The sequence below is a fragment of the Grammomys surdaster genome, unplaced genomic scaffold (genome assembly GCF_004785775.1).
Source record: "Grammomys surdaster isolate TR1022 unplaced genomic scaffold, NIH_TR_1.0 363, whole genome shotgun sequence".
NCBI classification, from domain to species: domain Eukaryota; kingdom Metazoa; phylum Chordata; class Mammalia; order Rodentia; family Muridae; genus Grammomys; species Grammomys surdaster.
In genome coordinates, this window is record NW_021604782.1 from 9,168,892 (window position 1) to 9,192,051 (window position 23,160).

Sequence of the window (23,160 nt, forward strand, 5' to 3'; positions counted from 1 at the left end):
TGTTGTAAGTGCAAACATGACAAGTTTTTCACCTAAACATTATAAGTTTTTTTCTTTTCTTTCTTTTTTTTTTTTTTTTTTTTTTTTAGTTTTTCGAGACAGGGTATAGCTCTGGCTGTCCTGGAACTCACTCTGTAGACCAGGCTGGCCTCAAACTCAGAAATCCTCCTGCCTCTGTCTCCCAAGTGCTGAGAATAAAGGCATGCGCCACCACTGCCTGGCTGTTTTGTTCTTTTTAAAGAGATATGTTCAAAGAAGCTCATAGAAACAAAGAAATGAGAATGTCCATTTCCATAAGCCACCAGCCACCAGGTCAGACAAGCCTTCCCATCCACACAGCAGTGAGGCTTGGTCACAGGATTTCCCACTCAGCATTGTGCATAGGTATTTGTAATAAATATTTCCTGAATTCAAGAGCTGAATCTCAGCATGGCCCTTCTACCACATTAATCACAATTCTGTGTTTTAGGTTTCTGATCTAAGGAAGGCTTCTTGTGCACATTTTATAAAGTTAAATTTTAGACAAGGTGACCCAAGCAGCCAGCCCATTTCCTTCTACAGTGGGTCACCTGACCTCAGTGAAGAAGACTGACTTGAACTGAATGGCGATGGTGAGTGAAGCCGAGAGTTGCTGGCAGGCGGTTACTGAGCCATTTCAGCAGGAATGGAGGCTGGAAGGTAGACGGATGTTTCTGGGAGTGGGAAAGTGTGTGGGTGTCAGAAGCATGGGACGCCAAACATGCTAGCTCCTGGCCTGACCCAAGACTGTGTCTCCAGGAACCAAAGAACTTATACTACCAAAGACTTTGAAAGGAGAACAGGCTGGGGTCAATCCTTATCCAAACCCTCTAATGTAATGTCACCCCCAAGACACCAGAGGGACTTTCTGAGATCACTGAGGTGCCCTGTGACCAGCTAGGAAGAATGGGGTCCTCACCGAGGACACAAGGGTACAGAATCCTTAAATAATTAGTAATCACCCCAAATGGAACAGACGTCTGGAGGAGAAAAACTCAGGAGAACTATTCAGTGACAGTAAAGAGGTTTTAGAGGCAGGGTCAGGGAGAACAGGGGTCCTGGCTGTCTTCCTATCTGAAAAAGCGCCTTCTCTTTGTTCTTGTAATGAAGGCAACTAGAGATGAGAAATTTTCCATGCTAGTTGCTGGCATTGGTACTGAAGTCAAATATAGAAATTCCATCCTTTCACTCTTTCTCCTCTAGCATTCTTGGTTCCACAAGAAACGACTGACTTCAAACAATAGCCAAGGCCTGGGGAACAACTGGTGGACTTTATCATCACATTCACACGCACACTTATTTCTGTTCTCTACCCCACCCTAGCATCCAACCCAGCATCCACCCCAGCATCTACCCCACCCCAGCATCCACCCCACTCCAGCATCCACCCCAGCATCTACCCCACCCCACCATCCACCCCCACCCCACCATCCACCCCACCACTTTAGCTTTCTCTGACTTCCTGTGTTGTTCCTATGAAAAGAAAATTTGTTCATAAGCTTTTAGACTCAACGAGAAAACAGTACAGTCGATGTGAGAGCTCTTCTTCTGCCTTTGGGGTCTACATCAAAGACAGCAAATGCTTATTTGTTCTCCTTCCTGCCCTAAGGAGGGGCGTGAATGAGCCTGTTCTAAAGAACTCGGTTCAATGGGCCGCCTTGGGCCACACATGAGCCACAAGCTTCTCTCTACTCCCCAGCCTCCAACCAGCACCCTCTTCTGCTTTCTAAAATGCATACCTCTGTCCCTCTCCACTCCTCTCCATCTCCTCTGAGGTCAGCAAATATATTTAAAGCTCCTGTTTTCATCCCGTTCCCATCAGTAAGATTTAATTTAATGGGAGGCTCAAAGAAGGGAAATTCCATCCGCTTTTCTTCTGGGAAAGCATCCGCTGTGTTTTCCAGATCCAAATCCTTAAACTAACATTTCTGGTAACATTCAAAAGTTCCCCCTTTTTACTGAAACAATGCCACAAACATCTGGGGTATTCTCACATCAACATACCAGGTTCTCGGTTCTCTTACTTTTATGGGATGAAAGGGTTTTTCCTCTCTCAACTCTTTAATAAAGTCTCACCAATGTGAATTTTCATGCTTTGAAAAACAAAACAAACAAACAAACAACAAAAACCTCCCAAGTCTCTAAGGCAGAGGATCTCAATCTGCAGGTCTCAACCCCTTTGGTGGTCACGTATCAGATATCCTGCATATCAGATTTTTACAATTCATAACAGTAGCAAAATTACAGTTATAAAGTATAGATGAAATAATTTTATGGTTGGAGGTCCCCACATCATGAGGAGCTGTGTTAAAGGGTGGCAGCATTAGGAAGGCTGAGAACCACTGCTCTACAGCAAGTTCCAATAGCAGCCAGAATCTCATTGCGCGTCACTGTCCCAGTGAACGTGAATAGCTCAACAGTGTCCCCTGGTGGCCATGAGCACAGACACGGAACACTTGAGTGACTTGGGGCTGTGTTTAGCCTCAAAACAAGGTAAGACTCAGGAACTAAAGATACAATGCCTATCATAAGTTGTCTTATAAGTCTGACTTATACATATATCCAATAGCTAACCCTTCTCCTGCCCCACACACAGAAAATAAAAGTAATAAAATGTAATAAATATGTTTTTAAAGCGGTAAAACCCACCCAAGTATGACGAGGACCAAAGAATAAGAGACTGGAGAGTCACTCTGCTTCATAAGCATTGGATTGGATAGCACCTGTCCCTGGCACAAAGTATTCAGAATTCCTCTTAATACAAAAACATATCTCTTCGGCATCAAATAATCCCTGGCTATTATTAAGAAACATGGATTTATTGTGCTAAGTGTCATTAGCATTTGTTTTGGGATTCAATAGAGAAACAGACAAAAGGAAAAATGCTTTCAAGAGTTCCTATTTTTACAGAGGAAGAAAGATAATAAACAATTTTTAAAATCCAAAATCCAAGTTGTGTGAAGAAATTCAAGGAGGGTGAGTGACAGAGAGGAGTAGGTTAGGGGCTGGAGAGATGGCTCAGCGGTTAAGAGCACTGGCTGCTCTTCCAGAGGTCCTGAGTTCAATTCCCAGCAACCACACGGCGGCTCACAACCATTTGTAACTAGAGTGTCATGGGATCTGATGTCCTTTTCTGGGGTGCAGATGTACATGCAGACAAAACACCCATTTATATAAGTAAATAAATCTTTAAAAGAAAATAATAGGGTAGAGAGTGAGAGGATGTTTATGAAAGTATGGTCAGGCGAAGCCCCCCTAAGGGTGTTATGGTTTAAACATGTTCCCCAGATAGCATGTGCCAGAAGCTATTCCAAAACCATACATTATGGGTATTTGAGAAGCAGGACTTTTGGGAGGTGACACTGTCATGAGGACCTTGTCCTTATCATAGGTTAATTCATTCATGGGTTATCAGGGGAATTGGTCTGAATAAAACCCAGCTGTCTGGTTACACTTGCTCTGTCTACCATGTGATACCCTCTGTTAGGTCATGGCGGAGCAGGAAAATGCTAACCCAATGCTGTCCCCTAGTCCACAGGCTTCCCAACATCCAAAAACCATTCTTTGTCAATCTGTGGTTGGTTGTAGTAACAGGGATCAGAGTGAGACAAAGTGTAACAATCACACTCCCAAATGCTCATAGGAAACCACAGAGGTTGTCCCAGAACGAGGCAACAGCAAACGGAAAAGCCTGCAGTGGGAACGAGTCTGACCCATTTAAGAAAGATCAAGAAGCCAAGGGAGAGACAGCTGGTACCTGGTGAAAGAAAAGACGAGGAGGAGGTGAGTTAAAGAGGGTGGTCCAGGTTGGATCACATGCTCTATGCTATGTATTTGGACTCTCGGCTAGATTTTGAACTCACTGGAGACCTTTGAGGGAGCACTGTCATGTTCATATTCTTTAGAAGACGCTGTAGCTGCTGAGTGACCCTTTAATGGTATAGTGAAAACTAAGGTTACAGTTGAGGTGGACAGTGATAGCCAGGTTGGAAAACAGGAAACAGCTCTGAGAGCCAGGTATGGTGGTGCGTGCCTGTAACCCCAACACTTGGGAGGCTGAGGCAGGAGGACCACTCAAATGAAGGCAACCTGGGTTACAGAGAAAGTATGAGGCCAACCCAAGGATGTAGAGTGAAACCCTGTTATGAAATAAACCACAGCAACAAACAAACAAACAAACAAACAGAAAGCTACTTCAGGGATCTAAGCAAGCACTTCCTGCTAGGATCAGGTCTGTAGTGTTAAAGACAAAGACAGGAATAAGTGATTGAAATCAACAGAGTTAACTGATTAGAAATTTAGGAGTCAGATAGAGGTGACTAAGACTCTTGGCTTGACCAGCTAACTAGGAGAACTCCAGAAACGGAGTTATGAAAGCCGACATCATTTTCATAGAGTTGTAAGTAAGAAAAGAGGTGCAAAGTGTCAAATTCGTTTGTCTAGTTTGCTCGATGGTGTATGTTTAGAAGGCAGGCGGATAAAGAGGTTAGGCTTAGAGGTACAGATTTGGAGACTGTCAGTACTAAGTAGGTATCAGTTATAGAGTGTTACAGAGTTATAGAGTCCATGAGGGTCATAGATATCCCCTAGGCAGAAAGAAATGCAAAGGAAGAGAGGGAGGCTGAGGAAGGAGCCATAGAAATAGTTGAGCCAGTCAAAAAACACCGAGAAGTCCAGCCAGGAAGACAGAAGGAACCACCCCGAAAAGGAAAGAGTTTGCAGAAGGATGTCAAGTGCTGCAGAGACATGTGTAACTTCTGTGTAACGGTGAGACCAATGAAATGCTTAGGAGAAAACGAAAAGGGTGTGAAGACATGGGCAGCCATGTCTTTCAGGGAGTTTCTATATAATGGGGGGCTGAAGAAGGCCAGGCAGCTGGAGGGGACATGGGCTCATTGTTAAATGAGATATTGCAATGGGCTCTGCAGTGCTAGGGCTGACTCTGCACTGGGTAGAAGCTGGCAAGGAGGGCTGGGATCCGGCACACACTTGAGAGGATGGCAGCCTTAGACAGGAGCAGGGATACATGGGAAGGGAAGGAGAGAAAGAAGGTAGACATGGAAGATGAGGAGAAGTGACACTCCTTTCTCATGGAGACGAAGAGCAAGAAGGTATGCGTGGGCTGGAGGTCAGGGACCAGAGCGCAAAGGCTTGAAGGCCGCAGAGAAAGATGGCGGAAATCAAATTCACACGGTGGTCTAGAGACTGCGTAGGATGCTCCTGGTACTGACCTACACTTAAAGGCAGCTGCACCAGAAGGCCAAACTATTGCTACATTCTCTGCGTGTGAGTGTATGCGTATGTGTGCACACATTGCAGCACTTGTGTGCAAGTCAAAGGACAACTGTTGGGATAGGTTCTGTCCTTCTATCACATGGGCTCCAGGAATAAAACTCACTCACAGGCTTAGGTACAAGCATCTCCCAGCATGGCCATCTTATTCTTGAGACAAGGATTTTCACTGAACCTGGAGCTCACCGATTCAGGGAGCCATCTGACCAGCAAGCCTTGGAGTCTGCCCGTCTCTGACCCCAACACTGAGTTACACGTCTTTTTAAGTGGGTGCCAAGTATCAAACCACAGGTCCTCAACCCTTGCTTGTACAGCAAGCAATTTGCCCGCTGAGCCATTTACTCTCCCTAGAAGGTTAGTTTAATGTGTTACTAGAGAACAGTAATGAGAAAACTCTTTTTTAGGTATGAAACACTTTAGACCTGTTTGTTGTTACTGTAGCTTGCTGCTGCTGCTGCTGCTGCTGCTGCTGCTGCTGCTGCTGTTTGATTTATCTGGGATTTGGCCCAGGCTGACCTCAAACTTGCTATGAACTCCTTCTGATCTTGTCTTCACCTCCCAAATGCTATGATTACAGGCATGAAACACAATTTCTGGCTGGAACACTTTAAATAGTTCAAACACCCAGAAGGGATTTAACTCACAGGTTTACACTATTTAAATTTAATCAACATTTTCTTTCAGATAGCGAAACACTGCTGGACAGTTGCCAGCCTCTCTCTCCAATTCCACGTTTTCTCCCTTTCTCTCGCAAGTTTCATTTACCACGACAGAAAGCACCAAGTATTCCTTATCGGGGCCTATCAGCAGCTCTGTGGTAATGCTATTAATCAAATGCTGTTATTCAAGATTTACCTGTTATCTGGGTTGTCAGGTAGATGACCACAGGAAGAGCTGAAGACAAAGCCTGGAGGCTAACATTATAGCGGGTGCCTCGATGCAGATCCAGACATATCTCAGGGTCCTGGCTGCTGCTGGTGGTATTGAAGACCATTTCCTGAACAAATGCCTTCTGATACCATCTCTGGCCCCAAATGTGGAACTGAAAGATGAAAAGCTCATGGGGTAAAACACTGGCTTGAAACATTCTGAACGCCTTGAGACCTACGCTTTTTCCAGGAGTTCTCTTCCCCTCCTCCCTTCACCCCCCCCCTCCTATAAAGTTATTTTCAAGAAGTAAATGCAACAAATAAGCTAATAGTAAAATTTCAACATTATACATGTTTTGTATCTATGGTGATTACAATATCATGAGGATAATACATATATTTCAGAATAAAATACACACAAACTTATCATTACATAGCTATAATCTCAGCCCCGGGCATCTTGATCTCTTTATTTTTATATTTTATTTATGTGTGTGTGGGGGAGCGTGTATGTGCAGGTGTCCATAGAGGCCAAAAGAGGACATTGAATCCCCTAGAGGGAAAATTACAGGCCAGGGTGAGCTGCTGGGTCAGAGGTGAGCGGGCTGGGAACCAGGCTCTGGTCCTAGGCAAGAGCAGCAGACATTCTTAAGCTCTGAGCCGTCCCCTCTGGGTCTGAGTGTTTTATGCCATGCTGGCCACATAGAAAGCCCAAGGCCAGCCTAAAGATAAGACAGAAGAGCAACACTCAGAGGCCCTGCAGAGGAAGCTTGCTCTTTTATCTTCACATTTACAGTATAGAAGTCGGCTGGCAAAACTGCAGGAGCAAGGGACGTTCTCCTAAAGAGAAATTTCAGAATCTGAACCAGGCCCCACTGACTAGGGTACTCCTTTTTGTAACATCCAATAACTGAAGAGAAGTCCCCTCTCTTTCCATGATCACCCTTCCTTCAGTGGTCATCAATCTTCACAGACTCCCTGTGACTGTCCGGGCAACACACTCAAAGCCTGGTCTCTGCACAGATACCAGTGTGACCAAAGGTCACTGCACCCCCTACCAGAGACTGCCTGAGTATTGACTCTGCACCAAGATACAAACTCTAGAAACTTCCATACTTTCTTAACACTCCCAAGGAGTCTGTCCTCAGGCAAGGAGTGGAAGTGTCTGCCTCTCTGCCTCTTAGCCAGTCATCATGATACAGTTGCCAACAGCAGCTACAAACGTATTTTTTAGTCTTGTATTTTTTTTTAAATTTAGATTTATTTTACTCTGTATGTACAAGTGTTTTGCCTGCATGTATGTATGTGCATGTGTACATGGTATGTTTATGGTGCCCACAGAGGTCAGAAAAGGGCATTGAATTTCCTGGAAATGGAGTTACGGATGGTGGGGATCTGCCAGGAGGGTGCTGGGAATTGAACCTGAGTCCTCTGAAGAAGCAGCTGAGCCATCTCATAACAACTGAACCACCTCTCCAGCCCCTAGATGTTTTAAATCTTCCACGGAGTGCACATATCTACAAGTAAGGTGAATTTTAGAAACTTACTAAGTACATCTCTACTACATCGGCTGTCTTCAGGCTGTTCCATCTCAGGCAGGTGTCATTATATACTGAAATATTAGTGACGGTCTGTTCTGCTGCGGAGGGCAAAGAAAGAACCAAATTTACACTTTATGAAAAAAAAAAACACAAAACCACTAACTTTCCATTGAAATAGTTTCTTAGGAAGAGCATTTACATAGTGTGAATTCAGCAGAATTTTGATTCAGAAGTCAGAGGCAACAGTTTTCAAGAAACACCATGTTCCCGTTCAAGTAAATGAGTCCTGATGAGGATTTAAGAACCCGAGATGCCCAGTCAGAACCTTCTTAAAATGTTTAGGTTAGACACTGACAACTCCTTGGTTTACGAGGTTTTAGTTAGAACTCATTGCCCTGGGCTTTGAAGATCATTTGGACAAAATAAGTATCCATTTGAAATTCTGAACTGAGGGAAGAGTCACTCTGAGGAACTGAAAACCATTGCAAGCAGCCTTCTGTGGTAAAACAGCCTTCTCCTGACTTGCATTTCCATATCATGTTCTCAAAATCTGCCCAGTTTCATGGTCATCGATCCAAAGGCACAGCCACGTAGGATTTGTTCCAGAGGCACAGCTACCTGACCACTTTACTTACTGCAAACCCTGATACCAGCGGTGACTTCAGTGATGCTTGTCCCTGGACAGGAAATAACATAGCTGGAATGCTAGGCAGCTTTAGTGGAACACTGCAGTGATTAAAGATTAAAAGACACCCCCAAAGAAAGGCCTCACAGCTTCCTGTGAATGGAGCTGCGTTCGTAGATGTGGCTCTCCTGTGTGGGCTGAGCATGTTTACAATGAGAAAGCCTGCTTCACAAGCCACAAGCTCACTTCAGATGCTGCGAGACAGAGCAGGTAGGGAAGAACCTTGGGTTTGAGGGCTACAACCCCACTCCCAGGTAAGCGGAAGAGGGCAGTAGAGACTGGAAGCACTGGCCCAAGAGACCAAGGTCTCTGGATACTTCAAACTGCAAGTGATATTTAATGCTATGACTAATGTTCTGCTTGTTTTGTTTTTCGTGGTACTAGGGTTCAATCTGGGCTCACATGTGTCAGCACACATCTCACCACCTAGTTACACCCCCAGTCAATAATGCCAGTCCGAACAGTACTATCCAGCTCTCAGTGTTGATTCACAAAGCCTAAGCTGTACAGAGGATGTCAAGCCAGACACTAAACCATCTATGCCAACTTCACTTGCTAAAGTACACACAGAAGAAAAAAACAGCAAACAGGGCCTGGAGAGATGGCTCCGGAGTTAAGAGCAGTTGGTGCTCCTGCAGAGTTCCTAGGTTCAGTTCCCAGCATCCACACACAGTGGCTCACAAGCATCTGTAAACCCTACCCTAGGGAATCCAATACCCTCTTCTAATGTCCTTGTACACGGATGGTACACACACATACATTCAGGCAAAACACTCATACATAAAAATCTTAAGTCAATTTATTTTATTTATTTTGATATTTCTAAGATCGGGTCTCTGTGACTAGACCAGGCTAGACTCAAAACTCATAGAGATCCACCTGCTTTTGCCTTCTAAGTGCTGGGATTACAGGTGTTTGCCATCACACCCAGAGTTTTTTTTATGTAAAATTTTATGTATATATCAGCAAACAGAAGTGAGAAGTAGTTTTACAAAACAAACCATCATGACCAAGAAAAATTTATTCCCAGAATACACAATCATTATTAGAGAAGCTATTAGTAGATAAGAGACCACACAGTTACTTTCATATTCATAAATATACTCCTGACTTAAAATCCTGGTTCACAAGGACTCAACTTCTTAGAAGCCCTTTAGTTTAATCATGTTTATTAGAATTTACCACACTCAATGGTAAAATAATTAAGCAATTTCTTATAAAGTTACCAACAATACAAGGATGTCTGTCTGGTCTCACAGCTATTATTTGTCTATTAGTCAGGATATTCTAGCCCAGAAACAATGAGGTACAAATACCGAGACGAAATCGGGAAAGGGTCGTAACTGCCAGGAACTCTCAGAATGAACCAAATACCAAACTGCCCAAAGACAATGTGAAAAACAAGACAAAATAACAAAGTGTGTCCAGAGAGACGAAACACAAAGGTAAGTCGTTTTCTTTCTGTCTACAAGGCAAAGCATGATTGTCTGGATAGAGGCCTATAGATGTCAGATCCCAGATCCCGGGACTGCTGGCTGTCCAGACCTACAAGGTCTTGGTGGGATGACAGACACAGAGAGATTAGCCTGGATTATCTGCCAGGCTCAGCGGAATAACAAGGATCTTTAGAAATCGGCTGATAGGATTAATGTTAAAGAAAGGTGAACCTGGGAGTGGGAGGCAGGCAGAGAACGCTCCTGTGAAAAACCGAGAGCCTGTGTTTGGATCCCCAGCACCCACGTAAAGCCAGGTGAATGCGTCTAGAACCACAGCACCACCAGGTTGGTTGTCGAGGTCAAGAGATGGGTGGATCCCTGCCACTCATCCTGCCTGTCTAGCTGAATCGGAGAGCTCCAGGTTCAGTGAGAGACTCTGTCTCAAAAATAAGGTGGAGAGTGACTGAGGGGCTCGAGCCTCCACATGCATGAGTATGCACACGCACACACAAACACACATACATCACACAGAGAGGAAGAAAAGGCAGAGGAAAAGGGGGAAGATGAAAAGGAGAGGAGGAGGGGCATGGGGCAGGCACCTGGCATCCTGGTACTGAGTGAGGCGGTGGATAGCAGCAGGCCAGAGTGGACTGCACAGGGAGACCCTGTGGCAGGCATAATGCTGTAAGGACAGAGTAAACCAATGGAAGGTGGGGCCAACGCTAAGGAGAGAAGACATCCTTGGACTCTGAAGACTAAGAGTAAGGAAACGGAGCCTCCCTTGGGTCCCTTAAAGGCACATGGGTCTGTTCACATTCTGGCTGCAGCCCAGTGAAACGGATTTCAAGTGTCTTACTTCCACAGCTATGTGACAGTCAACTATACTGTTTTTAGGTCACCAGGTTTCCAGTGATTTATCAAACCAAGAACAGGAAACTAATACAAAGTAACAAAATACAAAACCAAAAAGACCCAACTGAGGGGCGATAACATCGCAACCAACGCCAAGTAAGAAAAACCTAATAGAAACATCAAACCACCAGCCGACGTGGTGGCAGGCACACATCTTTAATCCCAGCACTCTAAGTTCAAGGTCAGCCTGCTCAACAAAGCAAATTCCAGGAGAGCAAGAGGTACACAGAGAAACACTGTCTTGAGAAAACAAAGAAAAGAAAAAGAATGGTGGGGGTGGGGGAGTGGAAGAAGAGGAGGAAAAGGAGAAAAAGGAAGAGGAGAAGGAGGGGAAAATAAAGTTTTAGAAATGTTGTTAAAGGATATAAAAAAAATAATGCACAGAGAAACATCATGAATAGGAAGATTGAGGGAACCACGGGACAAAGTAGAACCAGCTGAAACCAGCTTGGCACACTTAATACGCGGAAAATAATCACTGCTAAATTTCTTTGAAAAGATTAATGAGGTACACACCTGACTGGCTGAAGTAGGCCACAGGGGTGGGTCTGTGTAAGCTACGGCCTGGCCCTGCCTTCCGGCTGCTGCAGAGGCCACCACAGCTCCCCGCCCCCCCAACAGTGGACACTGTTCCACCATGCCCTCTCCACCATGAGGAACAGAGGCTTCTGAAACCATAAACCAAAATAAGTCTTTCCTCTCGTAAGTCAGTAAGTGCATTGTTGGGTCACAGGCACACAGAGGATTGATATACTCTCACTGATGGTAAGGAGACGGCACAGAGATGGGAAAAAACAGACAGGGACTCACAGGGACATCTGACAGGCCTGTAAACAACATCAGAGTTCCAAATCAAAATCAAGAGAGAGGCTGGAAGGTAGCTTAGCTGTAGAGGGCAACTGCCTAGATGGTTCTGGGTTTATCCCTTGGACCAAATGAACGTGTTGTTTGTTTACTGGCCTCCAACACAGATGGTGCTGGTGAAAAGGTTTTCCTAAACAGGCATTCATTTTCCATCAGTCTGTGTGTAACTGACACACTCTCTGTGAAGACAACTTCTCTGTGAAGGACTTTATCATGGAAGCCCCACTCCTGAGACTCAATTTTACAGAGATATGTATTTGAAGATCATCTATATCTTATCAAATTTAAGATCATCTATATCTTAACATTATTTTATGAGACACTAGTATCTTGTGTATTATTAAAAAAGAAAAAAATTCTGCCCAGTGAATGGTTATTATTGTTTTTTAACTTATCTGATTATGTTGCTTGAAAGAGCTTTTTCAGACCTATGTAAAAACTAAATTTCTATCATATTATAAGTGAATATGTAACCAGGCAGTGATGGCACACGCCTTTAATCCCAGCACTTGGGAGGCAGAGGCAGGTGGATTTCTGAGCTCAGGGGGCCGGCCTGGTCTACAGAGTAAGTTCCAGGACAGCCAGGGCTACACAGAGAAACCCTGTATCGAAACAAAAAAAAAAAAAAAAAAAAAGAAAGAAAAGAAAAGAAAGAGAATGAATGAATGAATATCTAACAAACAAAATCTGGTTAAACATTCTTAAAATATCTCTATATTTGGTATCGAAGATTTCTCATGTTTTAGTTGCAGTACCAGTGTCTGTACTGGGGTGAGGGATACGCCCATGTGTGTGGAGGCCAGGGGAGGACTCATCTTGCTCTATCCTTTCTACCATATTCCCCTGATAAAGGGTCTCTCACTGAACCCATACCTACAGTGGCAGTGGCATACAACAAGCCCCAGTGATACTTCTCTCTTGGCTCTAGCCCCCACAGTGCTGTGGTTACAGGCATACGCACGAGTATGCTGGCTGCTTACATGGGTTCTGCAGATTTGAACTCTGGTCCTCATGCTTGCAAGGCAAGATGTGGCAGTTTGAACGAAATGTTCTCCCACTGATTCTCTGTGTTTGCAAAGGTTCAGGCGGTGCAGCAGCATTGGGCCAATCCCAGTTTCCTCTGCCTGCTTCCAGCTTGCTTTTGAAGTGAGCTCTTAGCTTCCTGCTACGGTTACTATGGCTGCAGCTTACTGCCATGCCTCCCCACCGTGACAGACTCTTAGCCCTCTGGATCCTTAAGCCCAAATAAACTCTTTCTTCCATAAGCTGCCTTGGTCATGGTGTTTCTATCATAGCAACAGAAGCAGTTAGTACACACAGTGTCCTAGTTAGGGTTTCTGTTACTACAATAGAATACTATGACAAAAAGCAAGTTTAGAAGTGTGATGGCTATTCCTGGTTGTCAACTTGGCTACATCTGGAATGAACTACAATCTAGAAATGAGGGCACACATGTGAGAGGTTTTTTTTTTGGCTTGGTTTGAAGTTGATGAGTCCACTTCTAGTCTGGACCTTTGGGGTAGAAAGGTGCACACATCTTTGACCTGGATCTTGAGGCAGGAGGACATACCTTTAATCTGGGTCACACCTTCTACTGGAAGCCCATATATGGACATGAAAGAAGGAAGCTTTTTGTCTGCTTGCTCTCGCCTTGCTGGAAAGTCCTTTCCTTCACTGGCATTAGAGCCTGCTTCTTCAGGATTCCAACATCTATTGTGACTTCCAGACTTTGAACTGAACAACTACTGGATTCTTGAACTTTCTGTTCATAGCCTGCCAATGGATTCATTAGACCATAGCCTCATAAGTGATTCTAATGAACCTTGACTAATACAGGGAGAAAAGGGTTTATCTGTCTCCAGATCCACTTCCAGATCAATGTTCATCACTGAAGGAAATCAGGACGAGAAAAAAAGGGGGAAGAACCTGGAGCCAGGAGCTGATGCAGAGCCCATGGAAGGATGCTATTTGTTCATCCTGCTTGCTTATAGAACCCAGGACCACCTGCTGCCCTTCCTTCCTTCCTTCCTTCCTTCCTTCCTTCCTTCCTTCCTTCCTTCCTTCCTTCCCCTTCCCTCCGTTTCTCTATCCTTCTGTGGTGTGTGTGTGTGTGTGTGTGTGTGTGTGTGCTTTAGGATGGAGTTACACCTCTAGCCCAGTATTTGTTTAAACTGCACTCCACACTTTCCAGCTTCTCCCGTGAGCCACAGTAGGCCATGCCAGGAAACTTGGTAAAGTTGAGTGGGTTCAGAGACCTCGGCACCCTCTGAGGACAGTAGGTGTCTCCCTGCTCCCTACTAAGATTCCTGGCCCAGAACACATGACCACACTCCCCACAAAGGGACATCATCAATGGTCATATGGCCGAGAACAGAGTTCTCCATGCTAATGAGGTATCTAGAGGCCCTGAGGACTCAGCCAATTAGCTTCTCTTCCCGGACATTCCTCCCTGCAAATGGTATTTAATCTCTGGTCCACCCTGAGGAGGTAGTATGCACCCATTTTCCTCGATGAACAATCAAGAAAACAGTTTGGAACCAAGGACTGTCTCTTTCATGAAGAACCACTGTGTGGGGCATGGAGAAAGCCTGAGTGCTTTGAATGACAGTATAGCAGCTGATGCCACTGTACGTATGGACCAACCTGAGGTATACATGGGCAAAGACGAGGTCACAGCAGACAGACACCTGACTGTAAGGCAACTCAAGAGTTCATAGATGCCAAAATGTGAAAATGAATATCTGACATCCAGTAAGACATACTATACCATGCATATTAATAACAGTGTTTTTTTTTATTTTTTGAAGGGGGAAATTCAATGTCCTTCAATAATATGCAAATTAGTAAATTAGACACTTTTAAACCATGAGATTTTTTTTTCTTTTGGTTTTTCGAGACAGGGTTTCTCTGTATAGCCCTGGCTGTCCTGGAACTCACTCTGTAGACCAGGCTGGCCTCGAACTCAGAAATCCACCTGCTTCTGCCTCCCAAGTGCTGGGATTAAAGGCGTGCGCCACCACCGCCCGGCAGAAACCATGGGATTTTTATCCTCTCAAAAAGAATGAGATAAAAGTATATGAACTAGTAAGAAAGTACGTCTATAAAAATATTGCAAGGACAAAACAAAATAAAGAAATAAATTAAATAAAGTAGAATAAAACATTCTAGCAAGATGCCATGGGATCATCTTTGCTACTGAAAGTGCTGTGTATGTGTTCCTTGACAGCCCCTGGCCACCTCTCCATTCTCTCTTTCTCCGCCCACTGGGCCAATCTAACCTAGACTAATGGAGCTGAAAAACCAGACCTGCAAGAATGTCTCACAGGAAACAAACATCTGGCTCTTAGTTCAGACTCCTTGGAACTTTGCTTTTCCTTCTTACTGTGGGAGAGGGGCTCTGAGTAATACTAGGCATTTCTTCCTCTCTGATCAGCAGTACCCCACAAACAACTGGGAGCTCTGGGGAGCCTGGAGGGTCAGGTGGGGTTCTTTTACTTCTTTGTTCTCCCAATGAGGAGGAGGGTGACAAGCACAGCTGTCTTGGCCATTTAATTATGCCATCAGGAGAAAGCCAAACAACTGACCTTACCGTAGTGGAACAGAAGTGCCATAAGGCAGGGTTTCTGCTTGGTGACAGTTGGAGCTCACTGTCAAAGAGACAAGGTCTGGCCTGGAGACTGGCTGAGGGAGGGATTACCTAGCTATTGGGCATGCCTGTGAGTGACTGTCTTGATTGGGTTAACTGATATGGGAAGCCCCATCTTAACTGCAGGCAGAACCACGCCATGGGTAGGGCGCCTGCACTGCATAAAATGGAGAAAGTGAACTGAGGTGCAGCGGTATACACTCAGCCCCCTCTGTGCTGGGTTGTTGGTGTGCCGTGCGCGGCTGCTTCAAGCCTCTGCCACCTTGACTTCCCCCGCCATGATGGACTGCATCCTTCTACTGCAGCCAGAATAAAGCCATTCTCTCTTAAATTGTCTTGGCCAGAGTGTTTTATCATGGTAACAGCAAAACACATTAATACGTGCTCTTACCATGCATTTGACTTAGGGAGAGGAGTCCTTCACTATGTAAATATAGCAAAAATACAAAGGCGCATATAACACATGTCATTAGATAAAATCAAGTAATGAGTAGCATTTTACAGAGAGAGCTTGTCACACAGAGACTGGTTTTCCACATGAATTAACCTCTGTAGTGTTTATCACAAACCCACGAGGTAAGTACTACCAGTCCCACATTCACAGCTGAGGTAACTAAGGCGCCTACAGGTTAAGTCACTTACTCAAACACAACACATTTGAATTTAGACGGTCTGGTTCTAGGAGAACACTGCCAAAGCACCTGAAACCAGCCACAGGAATCCAGAACGAAGAAACTTACAGAAAAGGAAGCAATATATGAAGTACAGAGAATAAAAGGGGGGTTCGAGGTGGAAAGATTTGAACCAATAAGGCAGAGATGGAAGGTCTGCACTTAGAACACCGAGAGTAGAGTTCTACTCGATCTGAGGAAAACCACAGTCCCTCAAGTCTGAATCTCCCTACCTACTCTCCAAAATATTCTTCAGGTCAAAAGGAGGAGCAGATAAAATGAGAACAACGTTGCTGGGCTGAAACACGGTTCAGTGGGTGAAGTGTGTACTGAGCCAGCATCACCCTGAGTTCACGCCCCCAGAACCTGTGTAAAAGCCAGGAATAGTAGTTTTATCAGTAATGCCAGGACAGGGAGGTGGGTTTTGAGGGTGGGCTGTTCACTGAAACTAGCTCTCACCACTTAAGACCGCCCCTGGTATCCAGTGAGCTGTCTCAAAACACAAGGTGGAGAGCGGTAATCAAGACATCCACACGGGCACACACAGCTGAACACACTTCCCGCCACACACAGATGCATACGCCACAAACACAGAGCTGTCATCCTAACCAGAAAGCAGAGAGGACAGAGCAATCTCAAAAGCCCCATTAAACAAACAAACAAACAAACAAAGTATCAAATTCCAGCCACATTCTCGCAACTTCCTCTGAGTGTTTGTGCAGAGAACTGTTGCGGGGGGGGGGGGGCAGGGGGCTAGAGACCTTGACCGAGAGAGAAATGCCATTTTCAGTGTGAAAACATGGGGACAGACCAGTGTGACCACAGCACTGGCTACAGAGAAAGGATGGGTAGGACATGTCAAGGTGCTGGGGACCAGCTGAGGAAGTCACTGCTCCTCGGCAAAGAAAGGGCGACGAAGGAAGAAGCGTGTTCACGTCTCCTTGGAGTCTAAGTGTGGATAGGAAGAAATGTGAACATTAGTGCAAGATCCATAGCACTAATAGCAGAAAAGCCCCAAACTAGAACAGAAGATTCGTGCTCAACCAAAGAACAAAACACAGAAGAAATGCTTTACAGCAACTGCAGTTCATCCCTTGACTGAAGAGGGCGCTCTTAACCTGGGAATCTCCTTAGCTACCACGCAGTCCTGACTCCGTGTCCGCTCAAAAACAAGGTTCTATGAACAAAACTTTGTCGCTTGGGCAAACCAACACATGTAGATTTTTTTGAAAATCTACACACAAGGAAAAAGTAACACAATAAATAATCGTTTGAGGATATGCAGAAAATATCTCTAGTCAGAAAATTAAAACTAAGAACAGAAATGGATATGAAGCAGGAAAGAACTGAAAAAGAGGTATCTGAATTCAGAAAATAAATGAAAGAAAAGAACAAGCCGGCACTGGAAGTAATGGCTGCATTTCTTGATGTCTATGAAAGAATGGATTTGAATAAAATTTAATAAAAATGGTAGAGAAAATTGGTAGAGTAAAATGACATTTTTCTTTTCAACACAGGGTCTGACTATGTAGCCCTGGCTGGTCTGGAACTCACTACCAGGCTAGCCTCAAACTCACAGACATCTGCCTGCCTCTGCCTCCAGGAGCAGGAGATCTAAAACAAAACAACCACAAAACCAACAGGCAAAAGGTTCAACAGATGCATAACCAGAATTTCCGGGGGGGGGGGGGGCATTGCATTGAGACTTAATATTTAAAAGTATAGTTCAAAATAATATTACAAAAATCAAAAGCATACTTGAATATAAGTATTGAAAGGATAGTCTAGGTACCTAAGAAGGCTGAGTCAGAATAATCTCAAAACTTCCCCAAACACAATGATTACATTTTGATGATAAAGGAAAAATTCTCTGCTCCCCCCCTCCCCATACACACACACTCAAGGAACTAAACAGAAAGGATGGAGGGTTGAAGGGGGATGAGAAGGTTGGAAATATTTCTATAGTTTCATTCCCTGGAAAGAAAGTCAGCTCCCGCCTCCTTAGCATTCCTGATTCTTTATCAAGTGTGCTATAAACAGGCACAACCCTGCTGAGGGGAAACAATCATGTCCTCAAACATCCGTGTGACATGGCCTTCAGGTCCCTGATTAGATGCAGTCTAAAGAAAGATATCATTGCTATCCAGATATTGCCAGAAAGAATGATTTTAAAAAATCTACCATTCTGAATTAAAGCTACGGTTTTTAACATTTATTTATTTATTTTATTGATGAGTACACTGTAGCTGTCTTCAGACACACCAGAAGAGGGCATCCAATCTCATTACGGATGGTTGTGAACCACCATGTGGTTGCTGGGATTTGAACTCAGGACCTCTGGAAGAGCAGTCAGTGCTCTTAACCGCTGAGCCATCTCTCCAGCCCAAAGCTACGGTTTTTATAACTGCTGTATAAACAGGTATGTCATTTCTATTACCTAGATCTATCCAGATATTTTTCAAGTAGCTTAACTTAAAGAAACTATGGCCGGGCGATGGTGGCGCACGCCTTTAATTCCAGCACTTGGGAGGCAGAGGCAGGCGGATTTCTGAGTTCGAGAGTTCGAGGCTAGCCTGGTCTACAGAGTGAGTTCCAGGACAGCCACAAAGAAACAAAAACAGACCCCCTAAAAAAAAACAAAAAAACAAAACACAAAATTAAAACAAAGAAACTATGGAAGTGAGAAGTTCAAAGTTGAGAGTTTTGGGTTATATTATGAAAACGTTTCTTTGGATAAATTTAGTGTCTGGTTACCAAGAAAAATTTCAGGCTATCAGTATCACTTTACAGAGGTGAACTGGGGCCCATCACACTGATGGGCACATTCACACCATTCTCCTGGCTCAGCTCTCTGGAGTCTAAGCTTCCAAACTAGAGAGCTAAGCAGCAGTCAGCAATCAGGAGCCTGTGTTACTCACAGACCAGTCACCCGCAGATCTGGTCTCAGGTTCAGTGACTTCAAGCATGCACCAGATCTGAAGTTGGAAGAAGCAGTATTACTGCAGTCATACCTAAGAGTGACTTAAATCACTCACGTAAGCCATCTACAGAGAGCAGCCATTTCTAATGTGTCTTTTCAGACCAAACCTACATGCAGAGGCAATATATAAAAACAGCCTTACAAACTCCCTGTGAAGAGCTCCCCACCCATTGTCCTATGACGGGACATCCTGGAATCAGAAATCCCCATCTCATGTCAAGGGCAGAACACACTTGTGAAAATGCTAACGTGTTAAAAACCTTACAGACAACGGCGTGCCTCCCTTTCTGACTGGTCTGCTAAACAGATCACAGAATTCCAATGTTCGAATAAATGAACTATAAGGATATCACTAAGCACTGGGAACGGCCTTCCTAAAGCAGACTCCCAGGATGATACAGACACTTGTGTTCCAGCCCCTGACGTTCAACATCCCAGAGGTCAGTTCCCTTGCTGAAGTGTGCTAAGGGTGGTCACTTCCTTGCAGTACTCCATAAAAGCAAAGACAATTCCCCACTCATTCAGCCTCAAGGAGCAGTAAATACCAGACCTGACTGACAGGAAGCTCCATTCCTTGGGTCACATTTCCTGTTGTACAGAGTTCCTGTTTCTGAGCAAGCACGGTGCAGAATGCTGATCTCTGCAGCCTGCGGGACTTCATGTAGCCCCGGCCTCCAAGAAGTAGGTAATAGGTTATCTGCCCATTGCTCAGCATAAGACTGGCTAGAGAAGTCCATTATATTTAAATCTTCTCTAAAATGACCACACTCCAATCTGTGTCGAGGGTCATCCTGGGAACTGCCCACAACAGTTAAGATGATATTTCGCCTATTAACCCTGTGTAATCCCACGTGGAAAGGAAAATTAATAAAATCGATCGGGTCAAGTATTAGCACACTAGCTAGCTTCTTGGATATGAACTGTAGAATTATTTTGGCTATCTCTCTTTTCCTTCCTCTCTAGCTCTCTCCCTCCCTTCTCACATCTCTACCTGAACGGACCTTGTAATTGGCCAGGAATATCTAAGTTGTATGTAATTAAAACAGTACTATCAGAGTGGACTGGCAGAATCAGCAGGGCAGACCCTGGGTGTGCCCCTCTGCATATTTACTACGGAGCTTGTGAACCTGTGCCTAATACCCCTCCTGGTAATCCCACGCTTGCCAACACATTAGACCGACATAAATGCACCAATGTCTTGAGCATTACAGTCTCCCAGGTGCAAACTGCTCGCCCCCTGGCTCACTAGGAGCAAAAGTGAACAGGAAGCAGAGGTCTTGGCCAGCCAGGGGCAGGCCCTTCATTCTGCAGCTCCTCCAGAGAGGAGGCCCTGAAACTGTACTGCTAAACCCAGAGAACTAAAGAAACAGTAGAAGGGGCCTGGCAATGTGGCTCAGTGGGGGAACCTTTGCTGCACAGTGAGCCAACATGTCAGAAAGATGCTAAGGAAGGAGATAAAGAGCCATTTTGAATCTGAAATGAGAGACAGAAGCCTTACCGAATTCCCCGCTCTAAGGCTGCCTGGAATCCTCACATAGTCTCCTTGCCTGGACCCTCTCAAAGTCAAAATGGTGTACAAAAGGACTGACCGCTAAGATTCAGCATCTGGAATACCAGACAAAGCTGGTGGTGTGTTAGGACTAGAACACAAGGCTCTTGGCCCTGTCCTTCAATGCTTCCCACATTGTGTCGCTCAACCGTCAAACCTAATTTGTTGTCCGAGGTACAAAGCAGAAAGGCGTCCGTGCCTACCTGTCACCGAGGTGGTTATGGTTATTTGTGTGGAGCGCAGTTGAGTGGGTCTCAGAAGGGTGACGTTTATCGTGTAATCAGTGGCGGGGTGCAGATCTAAACACACTTCAGGAGCTCGGTCTTTTGTTGTGATGTTAAAGACAGTAGCGTGATAGACGCTGTCTAGATACCACCTCTGACCCAGAACCTCCACCTGTCGGATGGAAAGAGAGTGCTGTGTTAGCTTCCTGCTGGCTTGCAGATGTCTAGGCTGTCAAGAAAGCTCCTTCTGTTAACCTCTGTAAGATTCCCTTTAAGATGCCAGTGAGCTAAACCAAGGGCAGCCTTTGCAAAGCCAAAGCTCCTGCACCTGTCCTACCCAGTTTTCCTCTCAGCCAGTGTCGGACTAAGATTGAACTGCATAACCAATGACTGATAGAGAATAACAAATCGGCAGGCAGATAGTTCTAGAGCAATCAAATGCACCAAAGCTACTGGGCAAAATTCTTTCGGTTTTATTCATTGTGAGGACTTCATAGAGAAGCCCCACAGTATGGATACTTAGCCTTATGAGAACTATCCCAGGCTATGCTTTGAAAGCAACAGTTCGATGTGGTTTCCTTGCGCCCCTGCCTTCCTTCCCATCAGAGCTGGTCAAAGCTGAGGAGTGTGGAGACATCCCACGTACTGCGGTCTGGATCACCGCTCAAGCAACAGTGAGTCACAGGGGAAGCGCTCATGTGAAGAGCCCAGGAAAATAGGACCAAATGTTATCAACCAGTAGAGTTCATCTGGTGAAACTGTGAGTTCAATGAAGCTCGAACCATTGGCTCTCCACCCTTCACCATGACATTCAATCATTGAGCCATCCTCACAGATCATCCAAGACTGGATAACGGGCTCATTAGGTTCATCTCTCAGGCACTCATAGAGAAAGACCATCAAAACTGGAGTTCCTTGCTCTCAATGCTATGGATGTCCCCCACTCCGTTCCAGCCATCCAATGCCATAGCCACGCTCCAGGGTCTAGAAAGCATTACCAGAGGAGCTGAGTAGCAGATCCCATGGTGCCCTATTCTTCTGGACCACTCGCTGATAAAGAACAATGTCTTCGTATGGGACGTGAACTACGTGTCTATTCTCACCTGCAGACAGCTTTTGAATGCTCACTTTTCTCCAGTGGACTTAACTATACTCCATATATTACACAAATGGATCTCTGACATATTAAAAGTTCAGTTTATTTTTTCCTTTTTACCCTTCAATCATCTTAGGGTATGCATGTGTGCACCTGCACATAGATGCCAGAGGCTGGATGTCTTCTCACTGAGCCCTGAGCTCCAAGGACCTGGGTTCTAGTCCCAGCATGGATATGGTAACTCACAACCACCCAGAACTCCACACTCTACTCCTGGCCTCTGTGGACATAAGGCACATGCATGGTGCACACACATATATGCAGATAAAACATGCACATTAAAGTAAAGCATAAAATAAAAATACACTTAGGAGCAAACACTCGCACGCACACACACCATTATTTTTGCATTTTTTATCAAAGACTCATAGTATCCCATTACAGTTGCTGCTTATTTATACATTCCTACTTGTTTGAAACTCTCAGGTCATAATATATGAATTTTTTTGCTAAGCATTTATGGAACGAATAACTAATTTTCACTATATCACACTCGGCCTGAGTTTCTAGGCACTAAAAATGACATCAAAGTAAATCCTGGTTCTTTCCTAAATTTGCTTTTGATTTGAGTTTGGGTAGGGAAGGAAACTAAAGTAAAATGATCTTAGAAATGTACACCCAGTATGTGCATCTGAAGACACACTAAGATAAACGCACTGACATGTAAGTGTGCAACTGTAGGCAGGAGATCAACAGAAATCATCAAGTACACAGAACCTTGGTCAACTTAGTTCCTCCTCGCAATGGTCTAACCTGTACCCACCCCTAGAAAGAGCGGCCACGAACAGTGCAGGCAGTCGCTCGCTCTATTAGGAGTCTTTACGTAGTCTGCATCTTCCCCTGCAGATAGCCTGCATGTATTGTAAGCGGAGTTGGGAGTTTACTAAAGACACTTTAACATAGACTTGCTGCTAGGACAGACCCCAGAGCACAGGTGTGCAGTCTGCAAAGAAGTCACAGTTCATGAAAAAGACGTGTTTGATAAGATTTCATTCAGAGGTTAAGAGCAAGAGAGAAGCTCAAGGAGCGAATAAGGCATGCCCAGAGAGGGGATGAATCACTCATTTTTTAAAAAAATGACTAATTCTATAAGAGATAATAAGGGACCATCTCACTTGGAGGATAAGGGACCATCTTACTTGGAGGATAAGGGATCATCTCACTTGGAGGATGAGGGATCATCTCACTTGGAGGATGAGGGATCATCTCACTTGGAGGATGAGGGATCATCTCACTTGGAGGATGAGGGACCATCTCACTTGGAGGATGAGGGATCATCTCACTTGGAGGATGAGGGATCATCTCACTTGGAGGATG

The 23,160-nt window shown here is 44.7% G+C and overlaps 1 protein-coding gene across 1 annotated transcript in view; it reads right to left on the minus strand.

Annotated features, from left to right (window-relative positions):
- Positions 1–23,160, minus strand: part of Susd1 (sushi domain containing 1) — a 116,442-nt gene that overhangs the window by 21,653 nt on the left and 71,629 nt on the right. Inside the window, exons 10-12 of the mRNA XM_028780018.1 lie at positions 20,667–20,859; positions 7,727–7,818; positions 6,166–6,352 (exon numbers count right to left, since the gene is read on the minus strand). Coding sequence (XP_028635851.1) covers positions 6,166–6,352; positions 7,727–7,818; positions 20,667–20,859 — 472 coding nt within the window. The remainder of the gene's footprint in view (positions 1–6,165; positions 6,353–7,726; positions 7,819–20,666; positions 20,860–23,160) is intronic.